This window comes from Podarcis vaucheri (assembly GCF_965113315.1).
Source record: "Podarcis vaucheri genome assembly, chromosome: 3".
Lineage (NCBI taxonomy): Eukaryota > Metazoa > Chordata > Lepidosauria > Squamata > Lacertidae > Podarcis > Podarcis vaucheri.
The window spans coordinates 70,626,262-70,646,420 of NC_138761.1; the positions used below are offsets into that span (position 1 = coordinate 70,626,262).

Consider the following 20,159-nt stretch of genomic DNA (forward strand, 5'->3'; position numbering starts at 1 on the left):
TGTTTTTTGAGGCTGGGCCGGTCCACTCCCCGGCAGACCTCTCAGTGGGCCAGAGTGCGCATGCCCGCGTGTGCGTACACGCTATTTCCGGCACACTTCTGGGACGGAGGAGTGACCATGCACATGCGCACATACCATTTCTGGCATTCTTCCGACCTGGAAGTTGGTCCCTGTGGTGAGGAAAAAAATGGCACCGCGGGGGGAAAAGCATGGAATCCCCAGGCCGATCCACAGAGCGGCTGTGGACCGGTTCCAGGAAGCTCATGGGCCAAAAGCAGCCCATGGGCCTTAGGTTGCCGACCTCTGTGCTAAACCATAGTTAAAGGTGAATGTGCTGGGTGCATTAGGCTAAAATTGCGAGTACCTTGCTCTTCCACTCCTTCTGTTGCTGCATGTTGCATCTAAACTCAGACTCGTTTCGTTGCTCTCAAAATAAACCATGAACTACAACCAAGGTTTGTTTGTGGCTTACCACTCATGGTGGTTTGGGGAGAAACAAACCATGAGTCTGGGTTTGGACATGATGCTTAGTGAAACCATGGCTTTGCTGCCGACAACACAGAAGTAGCAGCAAAGCAGCTGCAATTTTAGCCCTATGCACCAGCATGCTTTGTGTTCATCTTTAAACAATAGTTAACCGTGGTTTAAAGTGACATGGGAGCAATGCCTGTATGTTTTAGCAGCCTGTAACTTCAAATAATTTGATTCCAGTCTTTTCTTTCCATACTTGCCTGTTATTTTTTCTTAGATCTGTTACTGTAGAATTTTCAGCAAACTGCTTTTCCTTGTGTGGAGGGCAGAAGTGCTGTGTGCTGGGCAGTAAATGTCACCACTTGTGTAGGTGGATATAATCCTAAGAGGTTTTTGAATGTGTGCATATATGCCATAGGTCACCAGAGCAAAATTTAAATGCCACCTTCAAAGCATTAATGTCATTTCTGTAGAGGGCTATTAAGTGCAATTTTCCTGCAATAAACATTATCTAAACTATAGTGGAATATTCCTGAGTAATGGCCATTTTTGTCAGATCATTCCCTCCCCATTTAGAAATGCAAGTTACCTCATGATGAGCTTGCATACTATCGAAAGGATGGGAAAACCCCACTAATGCTTAATCATAAGGTAAAGGTAAAGGTACCCCTGCCCGAACGGGCCAGTCTTGACAGACTCTGGGGTTTGTGCGCCCATCTCACATTTATTGGCCGGGGGCCAGCGCTGTCCGAAGACACTTCCGGGTCACGTGGCCAGCGTGACAACGCTGCTCTGGCGAGCCAGAGCCGCACACGGAACGCCGTTTACCTTCCCGCTGGTAAGCGGTACCTATTTATCTACTTGCCCCCGGGGGTGCTTTCGAACTGCTAGGTGGGCAGGCGCTGGGACCGAGCAGCGGGAGCGCACCCCGCCGCGGGGATTCGAACTGCCGACCCTTCGATCGGCAAGCCCTAGGCGCTGAGGCTTTAGCCCACAGCGCCACCCGCGTCCCCTAATGCTTAATCATAATCCTACATTAAATATTTTACATTTTCCTCCTGAGATCATATGAGATGAATTGAGGTGAATGATCATTTTTGTAGCTAAGCAAAAATAAAACAGTGGAAAAAAAAAATTAGGACAAAAAATATGGAAATTAGTGTCTAGGACGTTTCCATAAAACTTTCAGCACATGATCCTTTCTTAGCAAAGTTGGGGGCTACATTTTTTAAAAAAATATTATTATAGTTATATCCCACTCTTTCCTACAAGACGCTCAGGGTGGTGCACTTTCATTTTATTTTGCCAATACCTGTGAGGTTGGTTAGGCTGAGATCCTGCAACTGGCCCAAGGTAACCCAGTGATCTTCATGGCTGAGTGGTAATCTGAATCCTGGTATCCAGGGTTCAGTATCAGGGTTGGGCTATGCAGGTAGTATTCAATACATGTGGGCATGTCTGGTTCAGGGATCAGAGCAGATGGAGCACACAGGGCAGGTGGGTGAGATTCTTCTGTTTTTTGAGTGTACATACATTCAAGTACAGGGACGCGGGTGGCGCTGTGGGTAAAAGCCTCAGCGCCTAGGGCTTGCCGATCGAAAGGTCGGCGGTTCGAATCCCCGCGGCGGGGTGCGCTCCCGTTGTTCGGTCCCAGCGCCTGCCAACCTAGCAGTTCGAAAGCACCCTCGGGTGCAAGTAGATAAATAGGGACCGCTTACTAGCGGGAAGGTAAACGGCGTTTCCGTGTGCGGCTCTGGCTCGCCAGAGCAGCGATGTCACGCTGGCCACGTGACCCGGAAGTGTCTCCGGACAGCGCTGGCCCCCGGCCTCTTGAGTGAGATGGGCGCACAACCCCAGAGTCTGTCAAGACTGGCCCGTACGGGCAGGGGTACCTTTACCTTTACCTTTACATTCAAGTACATACGATAAAACTGCCACTTTGTGGCTATCGTTTCATGGAAAGCAGGATAAATGTAAGGCTTTTTATTTTAAAGATTGGAAATTGGCTGACATGATGGCATTATATTTCTGCTGTTTCATTATTTCTCTGGCCTTGCACCAAATAATTATTTTAATCTAAAATGCTGCTTTAGCAAACACTTGTGCGTTTGTTTCCCTGCAAGGTGAATCACATCTTTTATTGGTTGGAGACCCTGGAACAGGGAAGTCTCAGTTTCTGAAATACGCAGTAAAGATTACTCCGCGTTCTGTACTTACAGCAGGAATTGGATCCACAAGCGCAGGTAAAATGAGACATCCAAATGCACAATCAACTGCGGTTGGAATTTTTGTTTATATTGGGGGAGGAGGCAGTTGACAATTATCTTCTGAAAGTATCTACATCTTTAGGTTGTCATGAAGGAGTGGATTATTTTTTATTCAAATGCAATATAACTCTTGGTAATAGTGCACTGAGGAAAAAGCACTCTGTAGGAAACAGGACTTGTGTTTTGAGTCCTACCTCAAGATGTTGATGTATCTATACATGACAAAACATAATCTTTTTATTCCCAGAAGGCTCGATAGAACATGTGCTTTGCACACAGAATGCCCTAACTTTAATCTGCAAGCTCTTAATTTTAAAGGACTCTTCAGAACGTAAGAGTAGTTCTGCTAAATCAGACCATTTAGTCCATTTAGTCCAGCATTCTGTTCCCACAGTGGGCAAATAGCTATGGTTAAGCTCACAAGCAGGACATGAAGTCAGTAGGTTTCTTCCAGTTTCCCATCTGCTGGTACTCAACCTTATTGCCACATAGCCTTTATCCTCAATTTTTAATCCAGTCCCTTTTAAGCCATCGAGCTTGGGGACCTATTTTCACACCCTGTTGTAGCAAACCCCCGAGTTTATATTTTACAATACTTCCTTTTGTCTGTCCCATACCTCCTGAAGTTTAACTGCACTGGATGAACCCGGGGTGTCTATCTAGTATTATGTCATGGAGCAGGGCTGTGTAAGGAACCTAGGAGGCCATTGCCAGTTGGGCAGAACTGGAATGTCATCTGTCACAGTGAAACTTTTCTAATATTTCGGCCCAGTTGTGTTTTCTCTTTGGGAGGACCTAAGAAGAATATGGGACATGGGTGGCACTGTGGGTTAAACCACAGAGCCTAGGGCTTGCCGATCAGAAGGTTGGCAGACAGGGTGAGCTCCCATTGCTCGGTCTCTGCTCCTGCCAACCTAGCAGTTCGAAAGCATGAAGTGCAAGTAGATAAATAGGTACCGCTCCGGCAGGAAGGTAAACAGCATTTCCATGTGCTGCTCTGGTTCGCCAGAAGCAGCTTAGTCATGCTGGCCACATGACCGGCTGTACGCCGGCTCCCTCGGCCAGTAAAGCGAGATGAGCGCCGCAACCCCATAGTCATCCGTGACTAGACCTAACGGTTAGGGGCCCCTTTACCTTTTTAAAAAGAATACACTTTTATCTCCCAATGAGACATTTAAGATCTTGTTTGGCCTAGGAACTCAGTTCCCCTTCCTTCCCACACTATATAGCATCAAAGATAAAATAATGATACTGTGTGCATATAGAGGCTTCCTGATGCTGTCCCAGGCACCTTCAGTTTCTGTTGCTTTAAATTCTATTTATCATGTTTCATGCAATGGGCCAGTGTGTGGGAGGTCTACAAAACGTAAGACCCTGTCTCAGACCAAGTATGTGGCTGGCAGGCTGATAAATCTTTTAAGCCACAACTTATACATAAGCCTGACTGCTTGATGAGGACTACTGTAATGCACATACTATTATTTTGGTGCGGTGGAGGATTTGAGTTTAGTGTCCATGCATCTAGGCCAGCACAAACATTTTAGTCCTGTATTTCTTTCTGTGGTAACACTGCATGACATGCCACGAACAGCGTATGTGAGAAGGGGGGGGGACCCCCACAGTACACGCACAATAGTATTCCACACAAACTTTTTGATGCTGGACTAAATTGTGTTGTTAAAAGTCACATGTGCCTTGAAAAGGCAGCTGTGGTTTATGCTGTGCTTCCTGCTTTCCAAACAGAGGCTGTTTAGAATAGTCTTGCATATGTACTGAACAAGTAGTATATTTAACTTCTTCAGCTCAGTTGGTTAGAGCGTGGTGCTGACAACGCCAAGGTTGCAGGTTCGATCCCCGTAAGGGACAGTTGCATATTCCTGCATTTCAGGACTAGATGATCCTCAGGGTACTTTCCAACTATTCTATGAGATATCTAACTTCCTGTATTTCCCTCAACCCCCACCCAGCCTGCAGGGGAGGAAAAATAAATAAATGTTTTAATAACATACTTAGTGTGGACTAAGCAAACCCTCAGAAGTACTTAAAAATAATTTTTATTTATACATCCACTCAAATACTTTTTCCTTATAAACTTTCTACAGAATGTGGGGATTTTAAAACAAATTCTTCACATGTTGAATATGCAATTCCCGGGAAATGGTTTCTGGTGATGGTGTGTGTGTGTGTATGTGTGACTCTGTGCTGTCTGTCTACATCCTAACACATACATAGCGCCGAACGGTAAGTTGGGTCACATGCAGTCCATATGAGATTCTAACATAACATTTAGTGAATTTTCTGATGTTGACCATCCTTTTGAAGCAGAAGGCAGTGCATCTGTAGAAAGGAGTGACTGAAGGTTTGGGTTGCTGCTCTCTGCATCTGTCAGTTTTTCAGTGTTGTCCTCCCAATTAATGTGGAATCTTGTGACCCTGGGGTTAGATGCCAAAATATTCCTCTGGAGCTGCAAAACAAGGACATTCACATCAACATTTTGGAGTTGCATCAGACACTCTTGACTTCTGAAGCAGTCTTAGAACAAATTCAGGACAAAGCTCTTTTTAAAATTTGACTTGCTGATTTATTTCTTAGCATTTTAATTCTATGTAACAAGAGTATTTTAATAGATAAGCAAAGCATAATAACTCCTACCTTAGAAAAATCTGGCTTTACCGGAGGATTTTCTCTCAATTCAGTTTCAGTATATTCATTGTTCACATAGTAGCCAACTCTAATAAATTCTTGACCTCTGTAGGTGCAGGTGATTAACACAACTGTGACTCCTACAGCATCTGCATCAGGAATTAGTCCTGGATTAGGAGCATCTGCCTGCAGCAAAAAACAAAACACAAGATTGACCAATGCTCCCCCACTTTTTTTGTTTGTTAAGGAAACCACTATGCTCACAATATAAAGAGATTTGGCACAGTACTTATTGATGCCTATTGAACTAAGAAGCACAAAAGTTCTAATCTTCAAAGACATATACTTCAGGTTTTCAGTCAAGGACCATCCTGTAATTGTTTCAGCTCCTTGATATGGATTCCAAGCTCATTTTATTTTTTGTGAGGTCTTTTAACTTGTTACTAGATTTTTTTGTTGGTGGACTTCTTTTAGTAAAACAAACCAGGTTGTACCCAATCTGCCTTAATTTTTTACCCAAAAGAGCAAACATCACAGCTTTTAGCTGTGTGGATTCACCCAGCTATTTACATAAACACACACATACCTCGTCTGCACATAATGTTAAACCATGGTTCATTTGAATATCTGAACCCTGCCCAGCGGACTAATCATTTTTTTCCTGGCAACAAATCATTATGTGAAGCCAGTTTGTTGTTGGCGTACAAACCACAGCTTGTTTTAACTATGGTTTGTCATGTCTGAACATAGCAGCCTTACCTAACCCTGCTCTGCTTAGTAGCTCCAGACTAGGCACACACCAAGCTACAGAGGCACAAGGCAAGAGCCACTGGGTAACAAACCAAACTTTGGAGAAACAAAACATTGGCTTCTTGAACACATCATGGTTAAAACCAGCCACATACAAATGCAACTACGTGACTGTGTAATAATCCCCTTGTAGAGAGATGCACAGGACTAGAGTGTATTAGCTTAGCAAGTGCAATCTGTGCCACAATTGCAAGTCACACAGTGTTCAGTGGCCTCTAAACGCACTTGTTTCCCCCTTTCCTGAAGAACACTCCGCCCAAAAAGCATTGTGTGCTCTTATTATTTCTGTGCAGATTTTTGGCCCCACAGAGGTCCCAATGAGGCTGACAAATTTTATGTATGCATCTATATTGCCGCCAGTTAAGGAGGTGACCAGAAGCAACATATAACCATTAACTCATGGGTTCAGATAATGTTAAAAGCCGTCTACAAAAATGACATTCCTTTACAGCCCTCTTGATGATTTGGAGACTGGGCTAGATGGGCCCCCTAGGGTTGTAAATTCCAGAGCCCAGGCACTTTTACAAAGAAGTCAGTATCCTGCACACCCACCACTTGCATGTCAGAAAGCAGGAAGACACACAGCCTCCCCTGAAAAGTATCTAACTCATACTCAGTGTGAGCAGTTGCAAGTCTGATGACCAAAATATTACCTACGATTGCACGTACATAGCTTACCGTATTTTTCGCCCTATAGGACGCACTTTTCCCCCTCCAAAAATCAAGGGGAAATGTGGGTGCGTCCTATGGGGCGAATACAGGCTTTCGCTGAAGCCTGGAGAGTGAGAGGCTCTCGCTCTCCAGGCTTCAGGAAGCTCTGCGCCACCCTCCGGAGCCCGGCGCAAAGCCGCGCCGGCCTCCGGAGGATCGCGCAGAGCTGCCTGCCCTCCCAGGGTCCGGAGGATCGCGCAGAGCTGCCTGCATTAGTAAGCCTCAGCGCGCCCGGGCTTCGCACAGCTGTCTGCAAGCCTGGGGAGACCGGCGCGGCTCCCACGGCTTGCGAATAGCAGGCTCTTCTGGGGGCTGGGGTCGGGGGAAGCTCGGGCTTCCCCCGTGCCAGCCCGGTGCCTGGGGGGGAAATATTTTTTTTCTCTTTATCCCCCCCCCAAAAAAAAACTAGGTGCATCCTATGGGGCGAAAAATATGGTATGTTACTGTATTCATGAAAAATGCATGAAAAATCATTCCTCTAAAACACTAAAAAAAAAATAATCCTACTGAAATTAAAAATTTTACCCCATATACAGTATTTCCCTCCCTCCCTTCTATTCCCAGAACAGATTTTTCTGTAGCAACTCTCTCTCTCTTGTAGAGCAGAGCCAACTTACTGTTTATGATGCTTGCTCACACGCTTGGGTATGTATGTCCCTATGTTTTTGGTTAAAAATCAGCACCCAGAGGAAGAGCTGTCCAGCCTTGGGTTAAACATTCGATTTGCTACCCTTTTAAAGCAAAGGGCAGTGCTGAACTTCAGTCACATGTAATTTGTGACTGCTTGTTGCACAAGTAGCCATCTGAACAAACACACAATGTTTTAGAATTTCCTTAATGTTTAAAAGCAGACTTGCCTGAAATACAAACATGTGTCTTCCTGCAGGAACAGGGCCCACCAAAACTGAATCTAGAACTTGATCGTACTCCTCGCTTTCTGCGGAGCCCACGTAGATAATTTTCCATTCCAAATCTACATTATAAGAAGAAAAACCTTTTAGTACTTTTGCTTTACCTAAAACAAAACACATAAAAATTGTAGCCTCTTAACATTAGTAAAGCCAGTTGACATTAACTCGATGATGATTATATTTATTTGAAAGCAAATATTGAAAAACCAGCAGGGCTGGCTGAAAATAATTAGTATTTACATCCAAGGAAATGTTTTACAATACTGAAAATTTGTTTTGAAGAGGTTTGTTGATACTAGCACTTTTAAGTGTTGTTCTAGACAACTGTAGCATTCTGCTCAATTACTGCATGACTTCGTAATATTTAGTAGTTGAGGCTGTAGACCCTAACCTGTTACTTGGGAGTAAGCCCTGCTGAATTCAACAGGACTTCACTAGACAGTAGGTTAGGATAGCAAGTTCTGGAGGAGTCTTTAAGAATTCTTCCTGCCCGCCTAGGGCAAAGACGTTTTTGAAGGGTGGCGGCAAAAGTTGCTAGCTACCTCTAGTAGGGAAAGTGTTGCTGACCTCACAACCCCGGGAGGGGGCAAGGGTGGAGGTCCGAAGAGAGGCTTATTAGGCTATCCAGACGAAAAACAAAACACCCACTACAAACCTCCAGGGCGTTCCCCAAAGCGAACTTCCGTCTGAAAGGGGTGTCACAATTAAAAAGTTATGCAAACGTAAAGTAGTACCAGAAGTGCTTTTAAGGCCATTTAACACTTTTTTAAAAAAAGACATCGTTAAAATTCTGTTGTGTTTTTTCCCCCTAAAGCGTTTTAAACATGTCACACACACCCCTTCGTGCGAGCACTAAAAGCGGATGAGTGGAAACACTTAACTTGCAGGTGTTCTCAGCGGCCCCCCCCCCCGCCCATCTGTAGCACCCCTTTGGTTCCTTTGCACTGGGTAGTTGAGCCTCTCCCGGCTCGCCTCCCGCCACCAAAACCCGAAGCGCGCGAGGTGTTTCCGTTGAGCCCTCCTTCTCTCGCGTACGCGCCCCGCCGCCCCCTCCAACACACAGCAGCGGCAGCAGCAGCACAATGCTGGCAACATGGCTGCTCCCAGCGCTCAAACAAGTTCCTTGCAACTTAAAGGCTTCCCTTCCTCGCGAGCGGAAGACCGGAGAAGCTGGGCGCACCGTGCGGGCGCTGCCGGGTTGGGTGGGAGAGAAGGAGGCGGCGGCGGCGGCGGCGGCGGCTGCAAAGCCCACCGTCCTTCCATCATGCCAGATGCAGAGGAGGTGGAGGAGGAGAGGGAGCAGCAGCAGCAGCGAGGCCTTTGCAAACTTTAAGCCTGGGAAGGGAAATAGCCCGAAAGGGCTTGGCCAGCGCCGAGGGGGCGAAAAATCCACCCCGGGCAAACTCACCTTCGGATAAGTCCTCGATGCACTCGAACGTGATCTCGAACTGGAAAGGGTTGTAGAAAGGAGAAGGGTTGTCCAGCACCACGACGTTGTTCACCTGAACCTTTGCCATATTTCGGGGAGGGGGGGAGGGGAGACCCGCAAACAATAGTGTGTTACCGCAGCCCGAGAAAAGTCCAGGGGGCTCCCCTTTTGCAGGGCGCGAACCCCAGCGCCGGCAAGCGAGCACGTTGAGAGTTAGGAAACTTTGAGGTTTGGGTTGCTTAAAAAAAAAAAAAAGCACCACCCAAAAACTCGCCCTTCTCCGTCTTCCCCTTTCTTGTTTTCCTCTCTCTCTTTTTTAATGTTGCACCGAGAGCACTCCACACTGTTTTGCAGCTTTCCTGTTACACTAAACTACAGCCCATTCTGCTCTGTTAACTGGCAGGGCTGGCGCGGATTGGCTGCACGCTGAGCTATGGCCCTCCTCCTGCAGCCGAGGCTTCCCCGAAAGAGCAAGATGGGCTCCCGTAGCCCGAGTGGAGTGGGAAGCTTTAGCTGGCGCTCCACCTGCTGGACCAGAGGAGGGTGAAAGGGCTGGAGAGCGAAGCGAGCGAGGCTCTTGAGAGAAGTGAACTAGCAAGAAGAAGGGACCTTGGCGTAATTGAAGCGAAGTGAAAAGAAATGGGGAAAAGAAACACTGCCCATGTTGTTTGCTCCCCCCCCAAAAAAAAGAATAAATGGTGGGCTTTATTTTAAACTAATGATTGCATGTATGTACTTTTAGGATGCCTCCATACCTCTCAGTATTGTGTGGGATGGATTTGGGCAGTTAAAGTGGATTAAAGCACACACTCGGCCTAGTGAAACAAATCCTCTTTTAAAAAGAAACAGATTTTTTTTGCGAATTGGAAAGTGAGGAGTGCATTGAAAAGTGTGGAATAAAAGAGTGGTGATCTGCAAAGTGCATAAACACACCGCAAGCCCCCCCCCCCAAGATCTGCTGGACTACTACCCCAGCTAACGTGTGGAACAAGACCGTTAATGTAGGGACTACGCCACTCCATCGGTCCATCACTGCCTGGCCAGCGTTTAGGTTGCTCTCCAAAATAGCTCCCACTTGGTTTCTGGATTCAATTTAAAGTCTTTGTTTTTGACTTTTAAAACCCTAGACAAATAGTCTGGGCCCAGGTTAGCTTAAGGATTGACTGGTCCCACATAAACCTACCAAAGTGCAGGCTCCTCCCCAGAGGGCTTGTCCACACTGAATTTTAAAGTGCACTTGAAGCTGCTTGTGTCTGTTTTTCCCCCCTGGTGTCTATATGATGTCTTCATCCAAGTGGCAGCAATCCGCCCCCACCCCCGTCCAAGACACACAGACTTAATTCGGATTTTGGATGGGAAACATCAGGATAGAGGCATAAAATTGTACTTCTGTACACACACAAACATGCACATGGAAACAGCAGTCCACATATGCATTAATGCCGTATTGTGGACACCTCCAGAGCCCCTGCTTTTGTGTGTTCTCCCCTTCCGAAACACAGTAGGTTGCAACATGAGCCAGGGCCTTTTCTGCAAGGGCATCAAAACTGTGGGACGTCCTAGTTTGCCTTTGTTTTCTTGCTAACTTTCAGATGCCAGACCATGGTAGCTCTCTTCTGGAGGTCTTTCAGATTGCTTTGATTATCCCTTTGTCTTTTTTCTGCTGCTCAGGTTATTGTTACTGCTAATTACCTTTTCACTGGGTGTTTTAAACATATGCTATGTTTTTGTAGCGTTGGAAAGATAGGATTCAGGCAGTTGGTAAGAGGAGCAGTCTTTATTTTCTAGTGATAGGTGGCGTTTTCTTGTGGTTGCTTGTTGGCTCGCACAGGAAGCCTCTATGGAACCCCCAGAGGGACAAACTAGGGATGACAATTACAGGAACCACCTAGTGGTTGTTCTCTTGCACTACAACATTTAAATCATGCCATTGTGTGGCTTATGGACATGTGACTTATATGGCATTGTCACTCACAGGCCAGCTCTTTTTAAAATTGCAGTGTGAGGAGGAAGTCCCAGGTTTGATTTCTTGCTGCACACATGTGAGTCATAAAAAGCTTTAATGGTGCAATTGCACCTCTTTAACTTACTACCCTGGTTCAGTGTCCCAGGTGTTTACTTGCACAAGTGCACTCCACAGCTGTTGATAAGTACAACAGTCATTGCTCCAGAACTTACCCACCCTTTGCGTAGCTCAGCAGACAGCAACATACTCAAAAAATAAACCACCAGAGCAGCAGAGATAAAGATGCACTGCTGCTGTGCTATCTTTCGTAAATGCAACTGAATTTCAAGTTTCCTTTGACAAATGAATGTGAATTGATTTTCCATTAGTCTATTTATATGATAACATCAGATTTAGGGTGCAGGCAGGTGTAATGTAAAGAGAGAACTTGCAGGAGGTCCCTTAGCCAAGGGACTAAGTCTGGCTTCCACCCTTGGTTTGCATTTTGAATGACAGGTATTGCACACCACCCCAGTCTCTGAGCAATGCGAGATTACGGGGGTTCCACGCACTTATTCAGGGCTTGTGTTTCTTTTGGAATGACAGACAGTGGAGAATGTGGTGTCTCTATGTTATATGGTTTACTTACATATATTTTCAACCTGAGCCTACATGTAGAGGTTCACAGCATTAACACACACACACACCCAAATGGTTTTGCTCCTCTCATAGCCACAGCCTTGTATTCCAACAGAAATCAGGCATAGTTCTGTCTCCCAGCTGCCCAGCTTGCAGCATTGCTTCTACTTGCTAGTTCACATAACTCTCAACTCTGCCCTTTGTCTTTCTAACTACCAGTGAGTTGAAGGGGGGGGGGTCACCCCTTATTCATCTGGTACAGAGCCACTTCCTTTGTTACCTTAATGACCCATACTTACTTCATCAGGAAGCCAGCCTGGTTCCTCCAGGAATTGAGTCTGTGCTGGATCCAGAAATTAGAAGAAGGCTCAGGCATACAGCCTACACATACCAATACATACCCCCCCCCAAACCCCTCATAACACTAGTTTCTCCAGTTTTCCCCCTCACACATGCTCCAAGCAGGCTGCCCAGTTCTTAAATTTATTTTATTTTTAAATCTGCATGTACTCGGGTAAGTAAGTTGTTGTTTTGCCTTGTTAATTAAGAAAATGATTTTTTTAAACAAACAAACACTAAACTTCCATAGGGAATTCTGAGGAAGTTTCATGGTAACAGGGGACGCGGGTGGCGCTGTGGGTTAAACCACAGAGCCTAGGACTTGCCGATCGTATGGTCGGCGGTTCGAATCCCCGCGGCGGGGTGAGCTCCCGTCGTCCGGTCCCAGCTCCTGCCTACCTAGCAGTTCGAAAGCACCCCTAAGTGCAAGTAGATAAATAGGGACCGCTTTCTAGCGGGAAGGTAAACGGCATTTCCGTGTGCGGCGCTGGTGCTGGCTCGCCAGATGCAGCTTAGTCACGCTGGCCACGTTACCCGGAAGTGTCTTCGGACAGCGCCGGCTCCCGGCCTCTTGAGCGAGATGAGCGCACAACCCTAGAGCCGGTCACGACTGGCCCTGATGGGCAGGGGTACCTTTACCTTTACTTTCGTGGTAACAAAAGGCACTAGCTGCACCAGGTCTGTCTTCACCGGAAATTGTACTACTGTCACCTTTACGTTTTTTAGGCTGACCCTTGTTAAGCCTTGTTCAAATGATCTTGAGCCAGGGTTGCTCAAACAACACTTTTCTGTTCCAAAGGTTTAACAGTGACTGCTGTGAAAGACTCTGGAGAGTGGAACTTGGAGGCTGGAGCCCTCGTGCTGGCGGATGGGGGACTTTGCTGTATTGATGAGTTTAACAGCATCAAGGAACACGACAGAACCAGCATTCATGAGGCAATGGAACAACAGACCATCAGCGTGGCCAAGGCTGGGTAAGTAATTTTTTTTTTTTTAAAAAAGGGCTATGGATGCTAATTTATTTCACCACTCTTGTATTGTTGTTGCATGAGGGTCTGCTCAATCAAACTTTGTAGGTTTTCAAAGAAGCCAGAAACCTGCAGTCCATTTTCCAGAAGGGAAAGCAGAATGAGCAATGGACCTTCTTTTAAACTCTCTAGGGAATTTATTTATTTTTTAATCTGCATCCAGCCTAACTGGTGTATGCCCAGGAATATACATGAAACCAGAAAGCTAAGGAGTATAAAATTCCATCCAAGCAAATCTCAAAATTTTAGCTGTTCTCACTATATGACAAGGTATTAGCCATTGCAGTCAGTGCTAAGTACTTCCATCAATTTTCAGACCTCTACCAGGTAGGGAAAAACACAGCTTCTGTTGACTGGCTGTTCATTCCCTTTTTGTCTCACCACCTTCCCAACTTCCTGCAGTGAAGAGGTGAAACTTATCCCTACAATTGATGAGCGCCGCAGCCCCATAGTCGCCTTTGACTGGACTTATTCATCCAAGGATCCTTTACCTTTTACCTTACTAGGGAGCATGACCCACTGAACATAGTGGGGCTTGGCTTCTGAGTAAACATTCATAAGTGCAAGAGCTAAGTGTACTTGTTCAGCTTTTACAAGCCACAAAAATGGGAGGGAATTATGTTCTTTGACCCTATGTTTGCATCTTATTGTACCAGTACTAGACCAGACATATACACAACTTTAAAATGACCACTATTGGGAACTATTTTCAGTGTTGTTTTTTTAAAAAAAGGAAAACCATTTTTAGTCAGGAGAGCAATGAAACAGTTGTTTTGTGCTGCAGATGGAATTTTAGACCTTTCCTCCATTCCAAGTATGTGTTCTGGGGCTGCAACCTTTCACTTCCATATTTAGACATCCTTAAGGCATTACAGAGTGGGGGTCAACTCTTGATTTCTTTTTTGAATCTCTGTTGTTACTGGCTAAGAGTCAAAATACTTTTCCCATGTTATGTACTACAAATATGAAAGCTAAGATTCTTGGTGCTGTACTTGCTCCCTCTCAGTACAATGAGGTAAGAGCGAAGATGGCACCAACTGGAAATAGATCACTTCGAAGTCAGATTTAGAACAGCTGTCTAAATGTCTGCACTGAGAGAGTTATGCTTACTTGGACAAAACACCCTTCTGTAGCTCTGAAAACAAACCTTGGGTCAAGGTCAAATGAATTAAGGGATTTGGGGGGGGGGGATTGCACCAAACTAAATGTTGTTATAGACACCGTTCTTATGATCGTGGTAGTTTGTATAGTGAGATTGTGTATATTTGCAAACATCTGTGTATTTATGAGTGTGCCTGCAAGTGGAAGAACACAGACATGTCTGTGCATCAAACAGGCGTGTGTGTGTGTCCAAGTGGCAGAGACAACCATGTAAAAGAGTTTACATTTGCCCGCATAGGAGAGAGCATGCAATTTCCCCCCCAGTGTTAAGATTGTCAACTTTTGATCTAAAAAATCCTTCCCCTCCCCCCCCCCCGGTGATGCTATGTAGTGAGACCGTCTGGTAGATTGTAGAAGAGGGAGGATGGAGCTGGGTGGGTTATGAGCAGAATCTGGAGAATTCAGGTTTTTAAAATTGGCTTTTCAGACTTTAGTTTTAGCTACCTGACAAAACAAGTTTACTGATCTAATGCTGGCTTATTAGCAACTCTACTGCCAATTTAAAATTATGGATGTGGCCTCCAGTCCAGACAGGGAGCTGGCTGCTGATCTTACCTGTTACCTATATTTGCAGTTCATCACATTCATCCAAAACCACACTTTATTTGCCTTAGGTTCCGCAAACCTTTCCAGCTAGCTTGTCACCTCATCTTTTCTCCTATCCGATCAGCCTATGTGAAATTTCTGAAGGGAAGGTTCAAAATGGAAAGTACCCGGAAGTGTTCCTTTGGGCAGTAGGGTGGTGGTTTAACATAGTTCTGTGTCAATATCGATCATGTTTCTCTTCAGTTTAGTGTGCAAGCTGAACACAAGGACCACTATCTTGGCAGCAACCAATCCAAAGGGGCAGTATGACCCTAATGAATCTGTCTCTGTGAACATCGCCCTTGGCAGCCCTCTCCTTAGCAGGTTCGACCTTGTCCTGGTATTGTTGGATACAAGGAATGAAGAATGGGATCGCATAATTTCCTCATTCATACTGGAAAACAAAGGTAGCAGTGGCTTTTGCAATCGGTTACAGAGAATATATCTGAATCTCTACACTACCTAGACTATATATCCATTTGTGCTCATGCAGAATTAAGTGCACCAGAGGGTTGGAGCCAACTATGGCGTAGTCATTATGAAGTCTATTGATTTCTACTCTACGTCTTATTTTGTTAATGCAGTTCTTTCTGCAAACTCTTCTCATGCAGCTTGCCCAAGTGTGTCTGAAAAGCTGTGGACTATGGAAAAAATGAAAACCTATTTCTGCCTTATAAAGAACCTGCAGCCGGTATTGACTGATGAAAGCAACTTGATTCTTGTCCGCTATTATCAGATGCAGAGGCAGAGCGATTGCAGGAACGCTGCGCGAACCACCATCCGCTTATTAGAGAGCTTGATACGATTAGCTGAAGGTGAGAGCTTGGGTTTCCTCGTCCTTCTCTAGCACTTACATCACACAAAAGAAATTGGGAAACGTTTCATGGCAGTGCTGGAACCAGGTCATGCAGCTGATTGGACTAAACTCCTAAGTGCGTGTTTGAATGCTCCAGGGGCTACAACAAATGCTTGTTTCTGTTGGCACTCAGTATGGTGAACCTCTAAAAGGGTTTTATACAGTGCAGCAGCACCTGCATATATAGGGTTTCCATGCCCCAGCATTGTATGCGGTAGCTAGGCTATGGCCACTCTGGCTTGCAAATGTGTGAGTTGTAACACGGATTGAGAGGCTTTTAAATACTACACCTACTACCAGGAGCCCTAATATGGGTAAGCAGTGCTTCAGTTGGTGGGTGTAAGTAAGCGCCTGGAAACCCTGGAATCTCACACCGCTCAGAGGTTGGGGTCATGTGCAACAGTACTTTTTAAAGATTTAAATCAGAAACTGTTGCTAGTGTAATTCCATTATCGCTTTCCATCTAGAGCTTTCTAAATAGGCGGCATATGCATTTAATAAATTTAACCTAACCATCTGCTCATCAGTTTCAGCAACATTTGTTGTTGTTGTTTGTTTTTAGCACATGCTCGGTTGATGTTTAGAGATACTGTGACTGTGGAAGATGCAGTAACCGTGGTTTCAGTGATGGAGTCTTCAATGCAGGTGAGTTTCCTTGTAGAGACGGGCAGTTGAAACAGTTCTTTGTGGTACATGTGATCGGAAGCAAGCTTCACAATGCAACAAGGAGACCATGTTTCCACACCTCAGAACTAATCTTCAACAATTCCTAACATTAGCCCTCAGTTTTGTACATTTGAGCCTGTAAATAAAATGTCTTCTGCTTCTACTGTCCTACCACCACCACTACTGAAACCATGATGGTGAGCAAGGCATCAGGGAAGGAGAGCCTTGTGCAGGCAGAATGGAAGGTCCTCGTGCATGTCATTGTGCCCACACACGCTGCACTGAAGAAGGGTGCAAATGCCTGTTTTTATAAGCTAAAGATACAGGGTTAGTTTGATAGCAGTTTTATTCTGTGCTAGAAAACCTGCTGATCTGTGTGCTGTGTCATAACCCTTTTAACGGCATATAGGTTTACACACAGACATATCTAATTAAAGTTCATTTGCATTGTATTTCTCTCTTTCCTATAGGGAGGTGCACTCCTTGGAGGTATCAATGCACTGCACACATCATTTCCTGAAAATCCACTGGAGCAGTATCGAATGCAGTGTAAACTGATCCTCGAGAAGCTGGAACTCCAGGACATTCTGCGTGAAGAATTCCAAAGACTTGACAGGTGATAAACATTTATACGGGAGGCAAAAAAAAGCCCTTGCAAATCACAGTGGATTCAGGCAACACATGTGCTGTTGCAATAGGCAGTAGCATAGGATGGCCACTAATAAACTTACTGTCCAGGGTATCAAAGTGAAGAGGCATGGTGCCGAATAATAACTCTGTAATTAGACAGTTGCTTTCATTTACTTATATGATTACCAAAATCAAAATAAATAATTAGGGCTGTAAACTCAAACATAGATGGATCAGATTTCATAGGATCAGGGAAGGGGGAAATGTAGTTTATTTTTGTAAAATATATTTGTTTTTGTTTTGCAGATTGCAGAATGAAAATTCGTCTCAGTTTCTGCAGTCCAAAGAGGCATCCTCAAACAATCGCACACTTGAGAAACCGGAGCAGATGTCTCGTCCACAACATTCAGACCAAGAGGGCAATAATATACAATTGCAACCTGATAAGTATCCAATATTCTCAAGCAGCCAGACATCTGATGATAACAGAGTAACAAAGGAATGGGGCAAACCCAGTGAATGCAGCAAGGACAGTAGCTTGAGCTGGTTTGACAGTATGACGGACAGCAGCACTGAAGCTGAGAAGAGCATTTCTGAGTCTCCAGTTGCAAGAATGTCTCCAACTGCAAGAACGTCTTTGAAAGCCCCACACAACAAACCCTGCTCTAAAGAAAGAAATGACTTAAGTGAAGCCAAGCAAACCACACCAACAACAATAGCCCTGGGAAATGCTTGCAGACAGGCTGCCTCTAGTCTTGATGGGGGGAAGGCAACCAAGCCCACAAGCTTACCTTCAGGAGCAAGTGACAAAGGCCCAAATGCAGCGGATTGTACCTCACCTGATTTAGTGATTACTCACAGGGCCTCTAAGAAATGGCACAGGGAAAACATTGAAGGAGTTAATGGGTTTTGTGCAAGTACCCCAGATCCGAAGGTTGAGTGTTCTCCAACTTTATTTTCTCCTGGTCCAGCTGCTGTTCCACAACACCCCAGAACAGACTTGGGTGCTTCCCCACCTCACAGCACATTTTTAAGGCAACAGAAGTCTGCTACTTCAACCAGAAAGCGAAACAGAGGCCAAACAAATAAAGGTGCATCAGGAAGTTCTACTAAACCTGAAATCCTGGAAGATTTGGGACCTGCAGCTGCTAAACTAGCTAAGTTTCAGCGTAAGCAGAAGCCAAAGCTTGCTTGGCCTTCTGAAAATGAAAATCATGCCCAATTGCCTGATACTGTCTGCAGCCCTCACACTTCTACCAAAACTGTGTCAAAAGTGGGGAAGCCAAGGGGACAAGGCTGTCCTGAGAAACACCACAAGGAACACAATACTAAGGTGGGAAATAATAGAATGGAGAAACGCCCTTGTGATAACCAAAGAGAGGAGGAGGAGCAAAGCGATCATTCACTCCCTTCCTCCACAAAAAAGGCAAGAATGAGAGAGGAAATATCAGATGGTGCGAACACGAAAAAAGTGTGCTCCAGTATACTGGCAAAATTAGCCAGCTTTGCCTTCAAGCCATCAGCTGAATCAAAGCCAAAGTCTCCAGTTTTGTTGCATGTCACCAGTAATGACAGGAACAGACAGAGAGAGCCATTGGAAGCCCAAACCTCCAATAGCGTGGGGCACTCAAGGAAGTGCTTTGAACCGGGAAGAGCCAGCACTGGCACAGGAAAATCTTTGTTCTCAGTAGCTGATTTTGATGATTCCACCCTAGACTTTGACTGGGATGAAGAAAGCAAGAGGAAACTCAAATCTTAAAAAGAACTTCTGCTCACTCCTCAAAATGGCACTGCAAAATGCTGAAAATGAAATCTGTTTTAATCTTGCCTAAATGAACCCACAAAATGGCCTCTTTACAAAGGCTGGGATCCTGAGCTTACTCCTGCTGGTAGAAGCATCCTCTGAGCAAAGTTCCACTCATGTGATACTTCTGTCAGCAGAACAGGAGAAGTGACCTTCAGTAATTTTCTCCTTCCTTTTGTAGTCCCGTCCCTCCTGCCCTGTCTCAAAAACCTTGTTTGGACAGTTCTCCAAAGCAGCATGAGACATGGGAATGAAGAACTGGAGAAAATGCCTTGCCCCTTTCTGCCAGCAGAATCATGCAAAGGATCCTCTCCATTCACAGAAACCTAGTTAGGATTCAAGGTAATTACAAAGAACATACAGGTTTTCTAAATCTTGGCGTCCTTAAATGTGGTACTTTTAGGACGCCCAGACTGCTGTCCTCAAACAGAAGTTAGTAGACAGCTATGGAGTTAGCAGACTACTGGGTTGAAGATAGTAGACTACTATGAAGCATTGCCTTGAGGCAAGCACCAGATCAGGTGCCATTGCAACTAATTCCTCTTTTCCTCCAAGATGTCTGATTCCACTGACTGTTTTGTTGGCATATTTTAGATACCACTTGGTTAAACCAAGGGAGGAATAACCCCTGACAATGAAGCATAGATTTTTTTATTTAGATTTCTCTTTCAGTCAGTCTACTGCACAAATGCTTGATTCCACCAGGTGTAATTATAGTCATCTTCCTATTAATACCTCCCACCCGAGAAAAATCATGCCTTTAAAAAGAGCTATTGCATAGTTTTCTCTTCTCCATCTTCCTTTTAATGTTGGCTGCATTGCAATGCTTAGGCCATAAAGCACCTCAAATCATTTATCCCAGGCTGGTTCCATTTCAGAATGTGGCTTTTGGGCTACGCCGTTCATTGTCTTCCAGCTGCGAAATTTACATTTTGTGGCGTAAGTAACATACCACAGCTTTTTGTGCAAAGACTATGAATGAGCTCTGTTCATCTAGTAATACAGAATAACCCAAAGCTGTTTGGTTCATGGTATTTTACTGGAGAATTTCATTTAATTATTTGCTATAGGTCCGTCAACATAAATTAGTTTTTTCATTGTTGTATTATATCACAATAATTGGGGGAGTACATACGTATTTGTTCAATATGGGGTTTTATTTCTTTGCCCAGTCCAAAGAAACTGCACAGCTTAAAATGATTGATGGAGGGGATGGGCTTTGGCACCATACATACACTATTTAAAATCTGTGATCTTCATTGCT

The 20,159-nt window shown here is 44.9% G+C and overlaps 2 protein-coding genes across 8 annotated transcripts in view; one reads left to right on the top strand and one right to left on the bottom strand.

The window, feature by feature from the left end:
- MCM9 (minichromosome maintenance 9 homologous recombination repair factor) overlaps positions 1–19,198 on the top strand; it is a 30,887-nt gene extending 11,689 nt beyond the window's left edge. For 5 of the 6 annotated variants that reach the window (XM_082216051.1, XM_082216053.1, XM_082216052.1 and 2 more), the window contains exons 7-13: positions 2,595–2,714; positions 12,965–13,139; positions 15,144–15,346; positions 15,551–15,754; positions 16,358–16,440; positions 16,932–17,077; positions 17,398–19,198. In XM_082216051.1, the coding sequence (XP_082072177.1) occupies positions 2,595–2,714; positions 12,965–13,139; positions 15,144–15,346; positions 15,551–15,754; positions 16,358–16,440; positions 16,932–17,077; positions 17,398–18,850 (2,384 nt within the window). In that variant the 3' untranslated portion in view covers positions 18,851–19,198. Of the gene's footprint in view, positions 1–2,594; positions 2,715–9,645; positions 9,898–12,964; positions 13,140–15,143; positions 15,347–15,550; positions 15,755–16,357; positions 16,441–16,931; positions 17,078–17,397 lie in introns of those variants that run through there. The other variant, XM_082216056.1, reaches the window with a different exon arrangement.
- On the bottom strand, positions 4,777–9,597 carry ASF1A (anti-silencing function 1A histone chaperone). 2 transcript variants are annotated; one of them, XM_082216177.1, is made up of 4 exons: positions 9,222–9,597; positions 7,756–7,875; positions 5,391–5,563; positions 4,777–5,202 (listed from the first exon to the last, which is right to left on the bottom strand). In XM_082216177.1, the coding sequence occupies exons 1-4, from the start codon at positions 9,328–9,330 to the stop codon at positions 4,990–4,992; spliced, it is 615 nt and encodes a 204-aa protein (XP_082072303.1). In that variant the 5' UTR covers positions 9,331–9,597; the 3' UTR covers positions 4,777–4,989. The 2 variants fall into 2 exon arrangements, with proteins under 2 accessions (XP_082072303.1, XP_082072302.1); XM_082216176.1 differs by lacking the exon at positions 9,222–9,597 and adding an exon at positions 8,695–8,975.
- Positions 19,199–20,159: the final 961 nt, after the last annotated feature.

Coding starts and splice junctions, on each gene's coding strand:
- ASF1A (XM_082216176.1), bottom strand. CDS start 8,908: ATGTTGCCAGCATTGTGCTGCTGCTGCCGCTGCTGTGTGTTGGAGGGG. Junction 5,564..7,755: donor CATGTTTGTATTTCAGGCAA/GTCTGCTTTTAA, acceptor TGCTGCAGGCAG/ATGCTCCTAATCCAGGACTA. Junction 5,203..5,390: donor TAAAGCCAGATTTTTCTAAG/GTAGGAGTTATT, acceptor CTTGTTTTGCAG/CTCCAGAGGAATATTTTGGC.